The sequence below is a fragment of the Perca fluviatilis genome, chromosome 23 (assembly GCF_010015445.1).
Source record: "Perca fluviatilis chromosome 23, GENO_Pfluv_1.0, whole genome shotgun sequence".
Classification (NCBI taxonomy): Eukaryota; Metazoa; Chordata; class Actinopteri; order Perciformes; family Percidae; genus Perca; species Perca fluviatilis.
The window spans coordinates 6,671,636-6,688,908 of record NC_053134.1 but is presented as its reverse complement, the minus strand read 5'-3'; the positions used below and the strand labels follow the sequence as shown (position 1 = coordinate 6,688,908).

The window sequence follows — 17,273 nt, the reverse complement described above, 5'->3', positions numbered from 1 at the left end:
AACCAGCGTCGTGACACAGTTTATGCGGACCGCGGTTGTTAGGTTTGGTGAAGCCGGATAACTGAAAGAGATCCAGGACATGTTGATCTTGCCTCGTAGTACAGGCCTCTGTTTAACCAATTTCTTAATTTGTGTTTCATCCAAACAAAGATTGTAGCTGGAATTGACATATTGTTGCTATTAATTCTGGAAAAAATATAAATGAAAAAATTAAATGTTTAAATATTAAATTAATTTAAAACCAAAGTTAGTCTACAGTAGGTATCTTTCTTATTTAAATTTCCATGCATCATTTAATAAACGTTTTTTTGTTTACTGCATCCTGCATCACTCGAGGGGGAGGAAAAATAAGTGCGCGCATAGGCGGCATGTAACTTCCTGTTGCCATCTTTGTTTACATTAATGAACAGCCGCATCTTGTGAAGCGAGTTAAATGCATGGGTGTAATATAAGAACGGTTAGGTACACGTCCTTGTCTAAAGAGCGAAATATGTTTGCCACAAGAGTGTTTCAGGAGTGCGGAAATGTCTTTAAAGCGGCGGTAAGTGTTGTCAGTTGACGTGCCGTTTTTTTCCTTTCAAATTTAGCTAGACTTGTGTTCATGTTGTCAATCAAGCCGTTAGCTAACGGTTAGCGTTACATGAATTCAAATGTAAAAACTGTGAGTAAAATTACATGAGAGGCACAAACTGGGGCTGTGCTTGTGTCAGTTTCTGAATTTGTAAAAACATTAGATACCATGATGTGGCAAGTGAAATGTGGTTAGTGAGAAGCTACAGAAAAGTTAACCCTGATTCAGGTGAAGTTAGCAGTGGCTACAGAGAGATACCCATTCTCATGTTGTCACTTTTAAACCAATGCAGTTGTCCCAATGTTAATGGGAATTAGTTTTGCTAACAAATTCACAGTGAGACATACTACTTGCTACTCAACACAGTAGGCAACATGCTGGCTTTGGAATTCCCCTTATTGTTCTCCATAGTGATAATGTACGTCAAAGTGAAGTCCGCACGGAGCCCCTGCAAAATAGCCTCTGGAGACAACTTGTTTAGGCGGAACGTGTACGTTCAAAATTTGTTTTAGTCGTGCAAGAGAAAACTCAGATTGGACAGATAGTCTAGCTAGCGGTCTCAATTTACCCTGCAGAGATCTGAGGAGCAGTTTACCATAATCCTCATAAATGCACCGGAGTGCACAAAGAAAGCGAAAGGAAACGGACATCAGCGAAAAGACATACATCCGGTGGAATTTCCTGCGGCCCCGGAGCAATCCCAGAAGTGGAATGTCATGGATATAGACTAAGGGACCCCAATTTGTGTCAGTTTCGGGATCCTTGACCAGAAAAGGTTTAAGAAACACTGATCTAAGGGACACATGGATGGTTTTGTCTATTATTTTTTTCACATATATTATCCCCTTTCACAAACCATCAGCATATATGCAGTTGTGCATCATGTTATTATTTTTATATATTTTACAACCTCATAAAAATGTTGCCACAGTGTTACCCTCAGTAGCCAAATCGTCTATTCAAGAATGATACTCTGTGTGGTTCTTTCTCATTTTTTATTGGAAAAATGTCCTGAAATAGCATTTGCTGTGGTTAAATATTAAATATCTTGGTTGTTGGGAAAACTCAAATTTTTGTTATTTCAACACAATGTGTCATCTTATTCCTTAAACCAGTTACTCACTAAACTACAGGAACGCTGTAATTTAATGACACCAAGATGGTCACTGTTTTAGTTTCACATAAAATAGCCGTCTTTGACTGATTGTGTGACTGAAGTCATGTTAAAGGGAAATGATACCACATACACCAAATTTCCCTTGGTTACTAGAGATTTGATGTGAGTGCACTACTGCTCTCCAAATAAAGAAATACTTGGAAGAAAAAGAAGTGGCTTAAGTTGCCTGGTTTTCTGTTTAAATGCGGTGTAGTGCAGTACTATTAAATATGTGTAGTATTACTGATTATGAGGTGCTGCTGTAACCCACATGTCCTCCAAGCGTTGTGGTTTGTCTGTTAGATTGGTAGGCAGCTTGTGGTGGCATTGGCCTCGTAGAAGCCCTGTTGCATTTAACATTTCCTTAGAAGGAACTTCTTTCAGTTTTCTGAATTTTACTTTGGAAAATATATTTTAAAGGGCAATGTAAAGTGGAAAAACTGAGCTTCCTCTCTCCACCTCCACTCTCTCAGTATATTTGATGAGGGATGCTACACATAAAGCTAAGGTTTAAGTATAGTTAGAAACAAAACAGACAGCAGTCTAAAAAAACAGACATTTTATTGTGCAGGATTCACATTGAAGAGAACAATAAAAACTACAGTATGCAGCTCTAAGTACCTGATCCAAATTATAGTATCTATAAAACTCCTGAGGTACAGAAAACACGTAAACAAAAACCTGCTACACATCGCCATCATAACAGATCTACATCCAACTGACAGTACCGTATATCGACAGAATTACATTACATTTATTTACACGACCAAGGGTTGTTTAATTATATTTTAACATCTGTACCCAACATGGATTTAAAATACTCAAGCTATGGAATAGGGCAGGAAATAAAACAATAACAGGACAATAGCTGGAATTTGGTGTAACCAAATTTCTCAGTTTGCTTTGCTTGAAGAAGTGAACTTCATAAAGTATTATGAGGCACCATACGTTCATTACAACACATTCAGTCTATTAATAAACACACCCTGATAAGCACAAAGGCAAGTTAAGGGGGTTGAATACTTTTAAGGTGGAATTCTATAGGTAATTATATGCCACTACTTAAGACAAATTATATCTCAGGCATTGTAACAGACTGTTCATTTTTATATCTTGGTATATGTTCTTTGTGTCTTTGTCTCAGCAGTTTTTGTTGTTTGTCTGTTTCTAGAAGATTTTTGTGGGTATCTTTCTATAATTCAAATTTAGAGACAGAAAAGACATGCAACAAAGATCCCGTCACAGTTGTGCTGTATGTGCCTTACACCCAGGACGCCCCCTTAGTGGTTATCATCATGTTTACGGATACAGTTAAGTTTTGTGACATTCATGGTCTAAAGTCTCTGCAGTTTGTTTTAGTTACAGTAAGTGCTGTTTGTGTCTGAGCGGCTTGCTTGTAAGGTAGTAAAGTTGTTGGTCCCGTTGTCAGCGTGCTGCGTTGCGAGCCATCCCCGGGTTGACAAAGGAGAAGTTTCTGAACATCGTCTGGTCAACGCTGTTGATGAGCGTCCGGTCGGCACACGACAGCCGGGGCTTCTCGTTGATAAACTCTTTGTCAAAGTTACTGCAGTCACTGGGCGACGTCTGCGAGGGTGGAAGAGGAAATGTGTCAATACACACAGTGATACGTACGATACGCTACTGATTCAACAGTCTCACAATGTCTTGTGAAAGATTATTTTCCTCCACAATGAATACAAGTATGTGGTCATACCATGAATTGAACTAAACATGTCCGTCACATGTAAAACAACTTTGGTGAACATTAGTCATTAAATTATGCAGGACTACCGCTATCACGTGTGTTCCATATTGATTAACCTGCCAATGATTCTCTCAGTCAGTCGTTTTCCTATTTAAAAAGTCAGAAAATAGTAAAGTGTCCATCATAATAACCCAGAAATCCAAGGTGATGTTTTTCAAATGTCTTGTTTATCCGACCAACTGTCCAAAACTAAAAAGATATTCAGTTTATAATCACATAAGACAAAGAGAAGTTTTGGATATAGGATCTTTTCTTTTTGCATTTTTGCTCAAAAAGGACTCAAATTGGAATACGTACCCTAAATGATTTATTTAGTAATTATAAGCTTTTATCTTCTATGGCATCATCGGCCTGCGACCTTCAGCACTCACTGGATCGGTTCGCAGCCGAGTGTGAAGCGGTTGGGATGAGGATCAGCACCTCTAAATTGGAGGCCATGGTTCTCAGCAGGAAACCGATGGAATGCCTTCTCCAGGTAGGGGATGAGTCCTTACCCCAAGTGAAGGAGTTCAAGTACCTTGGGGTTTTGTTCGCGAGTGAGGGGACAATGGAGCGGGAGATTGGTCGGAGAATCGGCGCGGGTGCGCGGTATTACATTCCATCTATCGCACCGTTGTGACCGAAAAGAGAGCTGAGCCAGAAGGCAAAGCTCTCGATCATCCGGTCAGTTTTCGTTCCTACCCTCACCTATGGTCATGAAGGCTGGGTCATGACCGAAAGAACGAGATCCAGGGTGCAAGCGTCGAAATGGGTTTCCTCAGGAGGGTGGCTGGCGTCTCCCTTAGAGATAGGGTGAGAAGCTCAGTCATCCGTGAGGAGCTCGGAGTAGAGCCACTGCTCCTTGCGCCGAAAGGAGCCAGTTGAGGTGGTTCGGGCATCTGGTGAGGATGCCCCTGGGCGCTCCCCTAGGGAGGTGTTCCAGGCACGTCCAGCTGGGAGGAGGCCTCGGGGAAGACCCAGGACTAGGTGGAGGGATTATATCTCCAACCTGGCCTGGGAACGCCGGGATCCCCCAGTCGGAGCTGGTTAATGTTGCTCGGGAAAGGGAAGTTTGGGGTCCCCTGCTGGAGCTGCTCCCCCCGCGACCCGACACCGGATAAGCGGACGAAGATGGATGGATGGATGGATGGAAGCTTTTATCTTACAATAATTTAAAAGAAAAATTTAATTTAGAAGGCCGGGATCATTTCTGGAAATATTTTCAGATTAGAAATTGTTTAGTGGCAAAGGTTTCCATTGGACAAGAGAAGAATGTTTTAGAAAAATTTTGTGAACTACCAAGATCCTTTCAAAAATCATCTAGATTTTATAATCTCAGTTTAAGGATTGGCCATAAGAACTGTGAAAACTTGAGATTGATTTGGCACAGAGACATTAATAGTGACATAGATAAGGATACCTGGAGCAGAGTTCTGTCCAACAGTGGAAGGTATATAAGGGAAGCAAGAGGTAAATTTATCCAGTATGAGGTTTTACACCGGTATTATTATACGCCAGCTCGGCTTTTTAGAATGGGTGGTCTAAATGATAATAAATGCTGGAAATGTAAACAAGAAACTGGTACATATATGCATGTTCTTTGGCATTGTTCAAAGATTCAACCTTTTTGGGAAATTGTTTTGAAATATCTTGGAGAGTGTTTGGGATTTTACCTTCCATTTTCATCAAGGATTTGCCTTTTAGGAGATAAATCTGAGATTCCCCAGATTAAAAACTGTGGGAGTAATTACCGGCGTTCGAATATATATATATATATTTATATATATATATATATATATATATTTATATATATATATATATATATATATATATATATATATATATATATATATATATATATATATATATATATATATAATATATATATATATATATATATATATATATATATATATATATATAAATAAATATGAGAGAGAGAGAGAGAGAGAGAGATTTCCAATGTCCTTCTTTTAAAATGTGGATTGAATTTATGGTTGAGAATATATCATATGAAAGAATGTTAGCTAAAATGAACGGAAAACATAGAGATGTTGACATGTGGGAGAATTTTATTCAGTTGGGTACTTTGAAGGATGACTACATGCTTGAATTGTAAATTGCCTAAACTGTTGTGCATAAAGTGGAATTTCTGTAATTAGTATTATTATTCATTTATTATTACCGGTATTATCAAGATTGATGTTTTTTTGTTGGTTTTGGTATGTTTTGTTATGTTTAAAGAAAACCAATAAAAACTTCATTTATAAAAAAAAAAGGACTCAAATTGATTATTAAAATAGTTTAAAAATAGTTAGTTGACTAATCCTTTCAGCTCTCCTAACATTAGAATCAAACTATGCATGGTAGTTGAACAACATAGAAAGGAGTGCTTTCATAATGTATAATGAAATTCAAATTGCCACAACATTCATTCAAATCGCAAGTGTGCACTTAATAGATTCTTTTACACTGGGATTTATTCGATAAAGTAGGTAAATATCTTCAGCTAACATACACCGTCGAAGAAAATCCGGCCTTTTAAATTTGAATGAAAAAGTGAGCCCCTTGAACTGTGAATGTACTTACTAATGTTGGCCTGAAGGGCGGCGCCACCTTCCGTTGTTCCAGGGAGTTCCAGTCAGTGCTGCTGAAGAAATTGTGCTGTCTGATGTTTCCCTTCACTCCCAGGCGCTCCTCGGGCTCCCTCACAAACAGCTGCAGCACAAACCCAACTGAGGTTACACCCTTTACAAATAACGCAGGCAGTCAAAGTAGAGTTAAAAAGTAAACAATCTTTTGCTGCTTCTTCTAAATGTTGTATTATTATTTAGTCCACATCGTTGGAGCTAAACACGTATTGGTGTGTTTCTCATTTCCCAGAAATCAACTGTCAAACGGTGTAGCTATGGACTGACATGATGAAGTTCAAGTATTGTGTAGGCGGTAATTACATTTTTCCGTGATAGCTTTAAAGAGTTACAGTTTGTAGTCGTTAAAACTTGAAGGTCAACCTGTACTTTTGAGCCATGGAATTCCTCCTGAGATTTTCTCTCATTTGTTTTCTTTGTTTATTTAAAGCAACACTATGTAACTTTTAGCTGCAGCTGTAGTTCCAATGAGACAACCTGTAGGGCTAAAAGTTACATAATGTTGCTTTAACAGGGACAGTGCATATTGATAATCATTGCTGTAAATGTGCCAAAATTTTCCAAGAAGCTTTTTTTTTTTTTTTCAATGAAATGAGGGATGTTAATAGACATATTATTGATCAAAGGATCTGTGTGGTTAATGTCATTGTTAGTTGATCAATGTAAATAACAGTTATTGAAATCTGCTACAAAAGTTCGTCTAGAAAAGAACAGCACCTAACTAACCAGTTCTTATTTAGTTTAAACCACAACAACTGAATTGTAAGAGTAGAGTGTAATTACTTCAGTACCCCCAATACAACCATTAAAACACACACTCGTGCACACCCAACACACACAGTGTCAGACCTCGATCAGAATGTTCTTGGCGTCTTTGGTGAGCCAGCGGGGATAAACGGGGTTGTCAGTTCGTATGGATTGAAACAGCTCCTCTTCATCGCGGCCGTGGAACGGAGACTGACCGATCAGCATCTCGTACAGCAGCACTCCAAACGACCACCAGTCCACTGAGCTGTTGTACTTCTGACCCAGCAGGATCTGATACACAATTACAACCCACATACTGTTAAAACCTACAGTGTAGCTTTTCTAAATTTGCCTTTCAATAACAATATACAGCCTGATATCCATTGCTGGTTTACTGATGAAGTTATATTAAAATAATCTGTTCCAAGTTAGATAAAATGTTTAAGTTTTTTTCTGAAGTTATCTTTAAAAAAGATCGCAATTTCAGGGAGTTGGACTGAATTTCTATTTCATTGATTGGCCAGGTAGGTTTGATTAGACATACAGGGAATTTGCCTTAGTGTTACTGTTTTGGTGCAAAATGGTGAAAAAAACAAAACAACGCACATTAATATGAAATAGAATTTTATAATTATGTTTACAAAAAGTAAAATCTTGGTTTACACAACCTCTTAAACTTCTAACTGAAATTCCAGATGTAGATTGGGATTAATGATTATTATTTCTAGATAAAAAAAAAAAAATTGTGTATAGGGAATGGTGATGGAGTGAACAAGGGAATTATTTTGGACACTGCCTTTGTCACAACTTATGCTATCTATGGTTGAGATAAGTTACCGCTAAAGGTACATTTTGCAGTACTGGTTTACCCATTAATCTAGATCATCTAGTTCCCATTATTAAATGGTGCGTGTGCTCACCTCTGGAGCGATGTAGTCGGGTGTCCCACAGAAGGTGGAGGTGCGTGACTCGTCCTGCATGTTCTCCTTACACATGCCAAAGTCTGCTATCTTGATATGACCCTCAGAGTCCAGCAGCACATTATCCAGCTTCAGATCCCTACAGAGGAACGGGAGCACGTAAGCACGGACCGTTCTTAGTTTTGGCCTCTTGTATTTTGTTCACCATCAGTTTCAGTTCTGTTTCTGGCTTATGCTGAGAATCTACCTGTAAATGATTCCTTTAGAGTGCAGGAACTGGAGCCCACAGATGATCTCAGCTGCATAGAAGCTGCAGGGAGAGAGAAAAAAACATAGTGTGTTACTTTTGTCTTTCCTCCTGCTTATTTCATTTGCACCACTACCAAGTGACTCCAGCCAAGAAGTACAAGGAAAGTAAAGCATCCAACCCAGACAGTGCAAAGTTACAGTTGTGCATCTTAACAGACCGGTGTTCAGCATATTAGATGTTGTGCCTTTTGACGGGATACATACGTGGCTCTGTGCAAGTCAAACTTGTGGCAGTTCTGGATGTGGAACATGAGATCCCCTCCATTCAGATACTCCATCACGAAGAACAGGTTCTCCTGGACATAAGAAATGCAGAGAGGTCAGCGCTGGAGTTGTAGCTGAGGATGGTTGGAGCGAATATTCAGGTATAAGTGGATTGTCGTTACCTTGGTCTGGAAGGTGCAGTGAAGGTGCGTGAGGAAAGGGTTTTCCCAGGCAAGAGAGAGGACCCTCCTCTCCACCATGGTGCACTCGACATCATCGTCCATCAGCACCACATCCTTTTTTAGAGCCTTCACCGCGTAAAAGTGCCCGCTTTTTTTCAGCTCGGCTAAAAACACCTGGAAATGCAGCAAGAACATTTAAAAAATGCTGCGGCTGGACAGATCCTATTTTCTTTTCCACACACTTCTAAGCCCCCTTGTCATGCATGATGCAAGATGAACAAGAAGTCAGTGGTTTTCTGTGGAAAGCGGCAGCAGAAAGAAGTGTTGACCACAAGAGTCATATTGTGCTGTATGAAAACCATGTTGACGTGAATGACTAGAATATCACTTGTGACTAATCTGGAAAAAGTCTTTGCCTAAATGTGTTGTCTCTTATTTCTAATAACTACAAAAAAAAGTCTTATAGCTCTAAAAACCTACATAAAGAATGTTGAAATAATCTGCATGTATTTAAATTGTTTTGCAGGAACACTTTTGCTACATCCAATTTTCCCTTTGCTCTTTACTTATGTGAATAACTAACCTAGTTGGACCTTTTTGTGCTTTTCTTCTTTGAATCCGATAATCTCCTGTACCTTGCCGAAGCTGCCTTTCCCGAGCATCTTGTGCAGGACGAAGTCATCGACGGTGAATTTGGGTTGGTGCTCCTTCCTGGGAACAGCGTACAGAGGCTCTTCTGTCGGCGCCTCTTCTGTCAGCGCCTCGGTGATCGACCTGCCGACGTCAGTCGGTCCATCCCACGACACACCCTGATAGTCTTCAGGTCAGGAAGCAGGAATGGGGAAACAAATGCATGATAATAAAAAAAAAACTATCGAGAAGAAATGGCTTGATGAGAGTGGAGATTTCAGAGGTTGTGTACCTTTGTTTGCAGGTGCAGGTGGAGCTGTGGCTGTTACAGCCGTTACTAACCCAGACGGAGCTCGGACCACGCCCGGCTGGCCAACACCTACTGGACCTTCTCGACCAATGATTTCACTTTCTCTGGTGCTTCTGGCCTGACAAAAGGTAGGACCAGCATCGGCCTGAATTTCATTTTGTTGACAATTTAAAAGTCAAACACTTAAGTGGAAAAACCTCTACAAAAAAAACACATTTACACCATTTTGAGGCACAATCAGCACAGGGAAACAGAAGACCTTAACAGCACACCTTAAAACCCTCTTAAACTTTTAATGCATGAACCAGTACATACCATACGTCAGTGGATATTAATAAAAATATATTTTAGGTGTCTTGGAAGCTTCTGGGCAGGTTTACTGAGGTGGGAGTTGATGGTAAAAAAATTTACACATTTAAACATTTTGAAAGAACAGAGGATTGGTTTGTCTGACCTGCTGTTTACTCTCGATCATGGCCAGAGCTTCAGCCATCAGTTTTTGGTTGACCCCACAGAGGTTGGCTACTTTCTTCTGGCATTTATGATGGACGTTCATGCTACATTCTGCACAGAAAACACTGCATTACCACCATGTTATAAACCTGCGTGACATACTTTTGAGAACACTTTTCCACATATTTCACACAATGCGTAATGCAACAATGCTTTGAAAAGGGGACGTTAAAGCTATAGTGCGTAGTTTCTGTCGCCCCCATGAGGAATTCTATGACAACAAAACTGGCGGCGCGTCCACATGATACAAGCCAAGGAGGAAACGGAGGATTAAAAAAACATGATGGAGAAGAGGTAATTATCTTCACTCGAGTTTCTGCACGGGAAAGTCCCCAGACGATACAATCTTCTGAACATAGTCATACTGAGAAATCCAGAGAGAGTTGTGTGGAGCTGATAGTCTTAATTAGCTTTGTAGCAACTCATTTGGCAACAGCTTAAATGTAACGGATGTTTATTAATATCAAAAAGTTACGCACTAAAGCTTTAAGGTGTCTGTCTGTCTGTCTGTCTGTCTGTGAGATAAAGCTAGATAAAGAACATTCTCTTAGTTTACAGTTTCTTTTACATTTTCTCTCTTGTGGTACCCATTTTGTTTAATTTTTTTAACATACCGAGTAGTACATACCGGCCAAATCACATTCGCCCAAATACGGTACATAAAACAATATACTGTACCCATACCCCAACGCATGGTTCCTTTTAAAATACATACATAAAAAGATGGAATGAGGATGGAAAGAGGACATATATGCTGCACAGATTGTAAAGTCCTATGAGTTAAATTTGTGATTTGGGGTAATATGAATAGAATTGACTTGACTTTGTATCATCTTTGCGCTTCAGTTCAAAAGTGTACAAAATTGTATTGGATAGTTTGCATCTCAACTATGACACATGTACATTTTACATTGTTATACACTGAAAATGTTCACAGGCCAACTACAGTAGACACTGAGCCAGTATACCCTTACAGGGCAATCATTTTATTTTATTTGTTTTTTCTAATTTTTAATCTTACTCTAATCTTTTTAGCACAGCCACCTGCAGCTACCTTAAATTATTAGTGTGTAAGCTCAACCGTACTGTCATAGAACACAGCAACCTACAGAAACAACATTTGTGAACTTGTGTTTCATGGAAAGTTTCTTTTAGGCTCGCTGCGTTGAAGTAGTGTCATCACTTGCGTTAACTTAAATCAAGACGGTGTGTACGAGGTGCAACGCTAACCCTACAAGTCCAGTTTTTTACCCAACAAGATGCATAAAACCACAGAAATCATAAAACTCCCGCCTCTCACCCTCACATTTGAGCCCCTGCTTGGCGAGCCCCCACAGCAGAGTACCGCAGTGTTCACAGAAAGTGGGACTTTTGTAGTTGTAGACCTTAAACCTGTGGGGCATGTCAATCTTGAAGCGCTCCTTGTGGATCTGCAGCACACATAACATCATACAGCTTATCATGGAGGCCCTAGTACATGTTAAGCCTTGCAAATCAGGCCTGCCAGACCTTGGGACAGAAGCAAACAAGGCCAAAAGCAGCAGTAGTAGAAACACTTCCTGTATTCAAACAGCGGGTGGCAGATCTGTCCTTTTATAATGCATTACAACATGAAGTTTTGCCTTCACTTTTGGTTTCATGCATATGAACTCAGCAGGCATGCGGCTGAGGAGGAAGTGAAACGAGCAAGATAAAAGCAGCAAATGAGACGAGACAAGTCTGGCGTATTGATACCTCTACGTGAGGTGACTACTTCATTAGTAAGCAGTTTAACCACAAGTTTACAAATCTCTTACACATACTGTATCAGCAGATTTAACAGTGACTGCTCAGAAGGAATGACGCGCTTTCGTAAAGCATTTACGCAGCACAATGAGTGACTGGAAATCCGTGTGAGGCAGATACTCACCATTGTTTCTTTGCTGTTAATGGCTGAACCCGTGCATTTAGCGATTACTTTGTCTATGCATTTTTTGTGAATGGCTGCGTTGCACTCTAAAAGACACAAATACAACCAAGTTAGACACATGGCAGAGATGTAAAGCAGGCATCATTCAAACTTCCAGAAGGTCAGTGGAAAATCTGACACTCACGTCTGCACTGGTAACCCTGCTTGTTAAGACCCCTGTGGTGGATAAAAACGGATTAAAATGACTAATATGATAATGCAGAAAATGGTAATTTGGTGGTCTGTGATATCCCAGTTTGTTGTGTACCAGACAAACTCTTTGCAGACGGAGCAGAAGGTCGGTTGAGGGAAGAACGTGGCGCTGAACTCGTGACATTTGACAACGTGAACTTTAGCCTGTTTGATGGCCCCTCGCCGCTGATGGAGGGCGAACAGACCCTCCCTCTCTGGTTCGGACTCTGGGTCTCCCTCAGTCTGACCTGCAGCGTCTGAAACACATCATACAACCTTTTATTTAAAGAACAAAACATGAAAAAGACACGTTGTTGTTGAGCGATTCCTTAATGCCGGAAAGATGTTACACCTAGAGTTCGCACCTTTTGTGGCTCAAGAAGTGTTTCTACATCAGTTTCATTATGTCTCTATCAGCTCATATGGATGAGTCCGTCTTCTCTGTTGCAACACCCCTTTGCGATCTAATTGTTGCAGTTTAACAGAAAGACTGTGTCAAGTGCATCATTAGTACTTTTGTACTAAGCACCTTCCCCAAAATGTTGTACTATTCCTTTCGAAAAAAAGAAGCATAATATCTGTTTTGAAAGGCGTCTGTGTACTGCCTAATCATTCGGTTAGACCACAGGAAGACAATTTATTATGTGTTTGTATGTAGTTCAGGAGGAAGTTCCACAGATTAAATTGTCACAGTGCACCAGATGCTATGCCACCTGTTGTTTCCAACTTCTATATATAGAAACATGAGATGGCTTCTTCCTTTTTGGTTCTCAGTGACTTCTCAGGCCTTGGCATGGTGTTAATGTCAGGAAAGCACCAGTGAAAGGGATCTAACACAAAGCACACACACATCCACAAGGCCCGTCAGTGGGCAGAGACCCAAAGGTCTTATTTTTAGCTTGAGAAAATGTAAATAGGCTGGGAGGATTTTGGCTCATTAAAACAAACAAGACAAGACTAATGCAGACAATTTGGATCGATGGTCAGTATTTTATGATCACATTCACTATATGTATACAGTATTGGTTGTTTTCAAACCTAAAAATCTAAAATATTCCCTCAAAAATCACCAAACTGTCACAGTTCACAAAGTAAAAAGTACTGTATAAATGTTTTGCTGTTCTCTACAATGGCTTGGTATAATAGTGATTCAACATACTAACTGTATATTTTTACATAATAAAACCATTAAATTGGCAGTTTAAAATACCTGACTTTTGTCAAAGAATATTGTATGGTGCACAGGAAATGATTCACTTCCTTGTTTCTGGTGACAGCAATAATTAGTTTTGAATAAATTAAAAAAGGGTATGCAAATGATTTCTGTGACAGTGCTAAGCATTTACGATTAAGAAAATGTTTCCTTTTTGAGTGGACTTTAAAACCTTGTAACTTCAGATCATAAAGATAACCATCTCTGATTTTCACTTTCAGTTTTACAGATTTTGTTTTGGGCAATTAATTTGGTCTCAGTTTCAGTTAAGGACTTTTTTTTTCATTTGATGGCAAAACCCTATGTGTTTCAGTATATTGTAGTTGTTGATGGAGGAGGACCAGGTGGAGTTGCATAGGTTTGAACCACTCACCACTCTTCTCCAGATAGTATTTGGCCTCCATCAGCAGGCGGCCCTGTGGCTTCAGCTCCAGCTGAGACAAAAAAGAAAAACAGAGAAATAATTTACCAAAGTAATTTGTGAGAAAAAACATTGAGACTGAAAAGGGAAGGATGTGGATTCTAAATATACCCAAACATATTTGATTTGATCGTTTGATTCTTAGTTTGGTGTAAGAGGCAGTAGGCATGAAGCCTCTGGTGTCACCCAAAGCAAAGTCTTTCCAGGAAAAGAAATTATCTGATGCACAAGAAGAGAACTGTGTCTAATTTCTGACTAGGTAAAAATAACTTGAGGAAGAACTAGGTAATTGGCATGAGCATTGGTGGCCTCCATAACATGGATATAATCTAGATGTAACTCAGGCTAAAGTGGGATGAAAGATATGACAAGATGTAAAACTGAACATCTGTATGACATCTGTATGGGAGTCCGGGGCCATCCTTCTCCAAATATGTATTTTTGCTCTCATAATGGTGTACAATAGAGAGATGACAAGAAATGAGGGCATGTAAATAAAGCATTCTGCTGTACTATGGGATGGAAACAGAGGGAGATGCGTGTAGGATGCATGTACAGTTTTTATTTTATATAATTAAAGCTATTGTGGGTAACCTTTTACAAGAGGTCAAAGAAACATTATTGCTCTAGAATTAATAATAATATAATGAATAATTCCTGCTAATATTTTTCATTCAATATGACAAATTTCACTCTGAAGGCAATGAGTTTGATGTTCTGATAATTACTTTCATGACTTGTTTTGTTTTGTCTAAATATTAACGGATTATTGATTTTGATGTATCAGATGTGGATTTCTGGTTTTGGCATCTCATAACACAACAAGCTTTGTTTTCTCTTGATCACGATAACATTATTTTATTGTAATTAAATAAAAACACACCTGATTCTGGAATACAGTTTCAGTTTTCTGTATTACAAGGCTGTCTGACCTTCTGAAAATGTACCGAAAAAAAAAATTCAAAGACAATAAAATGCCATCGAAGATACAGTACAGACGTTTTTCACTGTGGATTTTGACAGGTTGTCGCAGGAGAAGCACGGGTGTAGATAATCAGTGATGTCATGTTATTAATTAAACCTGTTATTTTCCTGCTATTACAAGCTAAAATATCTCCAGGAAAAAAAGCTTGTTGGTTTAATTTTTTTTTTAATGACTAAAAGGAGGATTGCCACAACATTTGCTCTTTTGACCCGAAAGTGAGTCAGCCCATCTGGATTTTTTTCGCCGAAGTAGCCAAACAGCTGGTCCGAGAGGACAAACGCACACCCCCGTGACCCATCCCACTGCACTAACCCAGATCTCCAGCTTGCCGTTCTCCTTCTTGCATCGCGTTGCCAGCGAGTCCAGAGCCACCGTAGCCTCAGACTTCAGCTCTGCCGTGCGGTCCTTCACCATCACGTGCATGATGCGACCACGGTGGACGTGGGCATCAAACGTGGTGCTCCAGGGCGGGTACATGGTGGGTTTCTTCTGCTTGTGCACTTGGCCCTTTTCTGGAATAACAAAAAGCAATAAAGAGAAAAAACACTTATTTATTGGCAGGCTCTTTACTCTGACCCTTTCTTAGCAACAGACAGGAAATAAGATTAAAAACAAAAGCTACACAGTGATTTTCACTTTGACTTTGACTTCAATACCTTGAAATCCTGGGTGTCAAAGATCAAAATAAACACAAAATAGAAAGAAATCCTGGGTGTCAGCAAATTATACATGTTATTGTTACTGGCACGGTAGACGCTGTGACAAGATGCAGTTCAAACATTTTCTTGACAGACACTTACAGAATTAGTGTGTATGTTCTATATTTCTAAATGCGATTACGAGGAAGTGGGGGGAAGGAAGTGCCAATGACAACCGACCAATGGCTGATAATCATAGACGAAATCTTCTTAATGGAAATAACTTGACCCATATCTTGAGACTACAAGAAGCACAACTGGAAGAAAAATCTACATAATGCAACGCTCAAAAAGATGACAACAGGACTTTAAATTATGAAAAATATGTGAATGAAATTCCCAAATAGTTACAGTAGTTTTTATATATTTAATATTTTTTCTTTTTTAGCGCTAGTCTCTTTTGGGGGGGGCTTTTCCCCCTTTATTTTTATTTGATAGTAATAGTGAATAGACAGGAAAGGGGAGAGAAAATCCATGCAGCAATGGGCCGCTGCAAAGGACTCAGCCTACATGGGACGCACACTCTACTGGGTGAGCTAGAGGCCACCCCCAGTTACTGACATTGTTTATTGCTGTTTATTGTTTATTTTTGTGGAAAAACAGAGCTTTGCGCCATTATCTCCTTTTGTGAGGCATCAGACGTGGCCCAAAAAGTGCTGGTTCTAACCGCTAACAGGACTTTGTACATGTTGACACATGCATGTCAGTGTTTCCTTTTTTTTTTTTTTGCAGTGGGGGCAGGTCCGAACACCCTCCCCGCGAAACGGAACTGACACTTCACTGCAACACAAACAAATGTATTTATTCACCTCTATTCACATACACAATGAGGCATATTTTCAGTTGTGATTGTGAACTGTAATTTTTTTGTTACTATATAGGCCAACTTTGATCTTGACATATAGGCTAAGCATTCTGTAGCAAATAACTATAAACCCACTATTAATTACATTATCTTAATGCAGTAAGCAGGCAAGTGTTATTTACATAAACTTCTGGTGTACTTACAAATTTTACAATCCATCGTTTTATGAGTGCATAACCTATTTGTACTACTGTAGACGTTTGGTATCATTTCGGGCATTATTAGTGGGGTAATGTTAAGAGACACTTCGGATCCATTAGCCTCTGCGCTAAGCTATTCAGCTGATAACGCTACGCTACGCTAACGCTCCCAATGTTCGACCCAGGTGAAAAAAGCTTCTGGGGGGGTGTTTGGCTCGAGATCATGGTGCAAAGGACCCTAGGGTGAAATTACTCCGAACCATCACTTTAATTAAAATTTGCAAGACCAGGCTTAAATCAACTGACAACATAAGTTATACGACTTACAGTTCTCAAGGATGTACACACACCGATCTCAACTGGCTTATCATCCGGACAGCGTCTCTTTTTCCGCCGAGTGACGCGCGTGCCGCTCGCGGTGTAAAGCATGTGTCTGCGCTATTCTCCGACATGCACTCTAACAATGCAGCCCTATTTCTGATACCGTGGAGGGCAGAAATGTTGCCGTGGGGGGCCGCCACGGTCAAATCAACATAGAGGAAACACTGCATGTACAGTTACTCTTCCACTATATCGAGGAACAGTGGCGTCCGAATGCGCTACGGAGCGATCAATGCACCATTGCAGCCAGGTAGCCTTCCTGTAAAAGCTTTTTTTCAGGCTTCTGATTGGCCAACATTTTCTTTTCTTTGCGTGACTGGCCAACATGGCTTTAGGGTTAGGGTTATATTGCCGTCTGTTGGTTTGGCATGCTCTTGACAGTGCTTCAATGTATTTTTGTGTTTTCATTTGTACAGTTTTTTTAAAACAGTGTTTGTGTGGACGGGAGCTGTTTTGGAAAACGAAGGAGGGAAAGCCCCATTTACAAAAATAC

The 17,273-nt window shown here is 39.7% G+C and overlaps 1 protein-coding gene and 1 long non-coding RNA gene across 3 annotated transcripts in view; one reads left to right on the top strand and one right to left on the bottom strand.

Annotated features, from left to right (window-relative positions):
- The first annotated feature begins 86 nt into the window (after nt 1-86).
- LOC120553101 lies at nt 87-9,533 on the top strand. The gene is made up of 3 exons (XR_005638098.1): nt 87-541; nt 9,130-9,307; nt 9,419-9,533. It is a non-coding gene; the product is annotated as an uncharacterized LOC120553101 (long non-coding RNA).
- Nucleotides 2,270-17,273, bottom strand: part of prkcq (protein kinase C, theta) — a 26,120-nt gene continuing 11,116 nt past the window's right edge. Inside the window, exons 3-18 of one of the 2 annotated variants that reach the window (XM_039791185.1) lie at nt 15,009-15,208; nt 13,664-13,724; nt 12,154-12,334; nt 12,031-12,062; nt 11,847-11,932; nt 11,238-11,367; nt 9,879-9,988; nt 9,407-9,569; nt 9,120-9,301; nt 8,485-8,658; nt 8,303-8,394; nt 8,037-8,099; nt 7,790-7,928; nt 6,972-7,160; nt 6,061-6,189; nt 2,270-3,311 (exon numbers count right to left, since the gene is read on the bottom strand). In XM_039791185.1, the coding sequence (XP_039647119.1) occupies nt 3,153-3,311; nt 6,061-6,189; nt 6,972-7,160; nt 7,790-7,928; nt 8,037-8,099; nt 8,303-8,394; nt 8,485-8,658; nt 9,120-9,301; nt 9,407-9,569; nt 9,879-9,988; nt 11,238-11,367; nt 11,847-11,932; nt 12,031-12,062; nt 12,154-12,334; nt 13,664-13,724; nt 15,009-15,208 (2,090 nt within the window). In that variant the 3' untranslated portion in view covers nt 2,270-3,152. The remainder of the gene's footprint in view (nt 3,312-6,060; nt 6,190-6,971; nt 7,161-7,789; nt 7,929-8,036; nt 8,100-8,302; nt 8,395-8,484; nt 8,659-9,119; nt 9,302-9,406; nt 9,570-9,878; nt 9,989-11,237; nt 11,368-11,846; nt 11,933-12,030; nt 12,063-12,153; nt 12,335-13,663; nt 13,725-15,008; nt 15,209-17,273) is intronic. The other variant, XM_039791186.1, reaches the window with a different exon arrangement.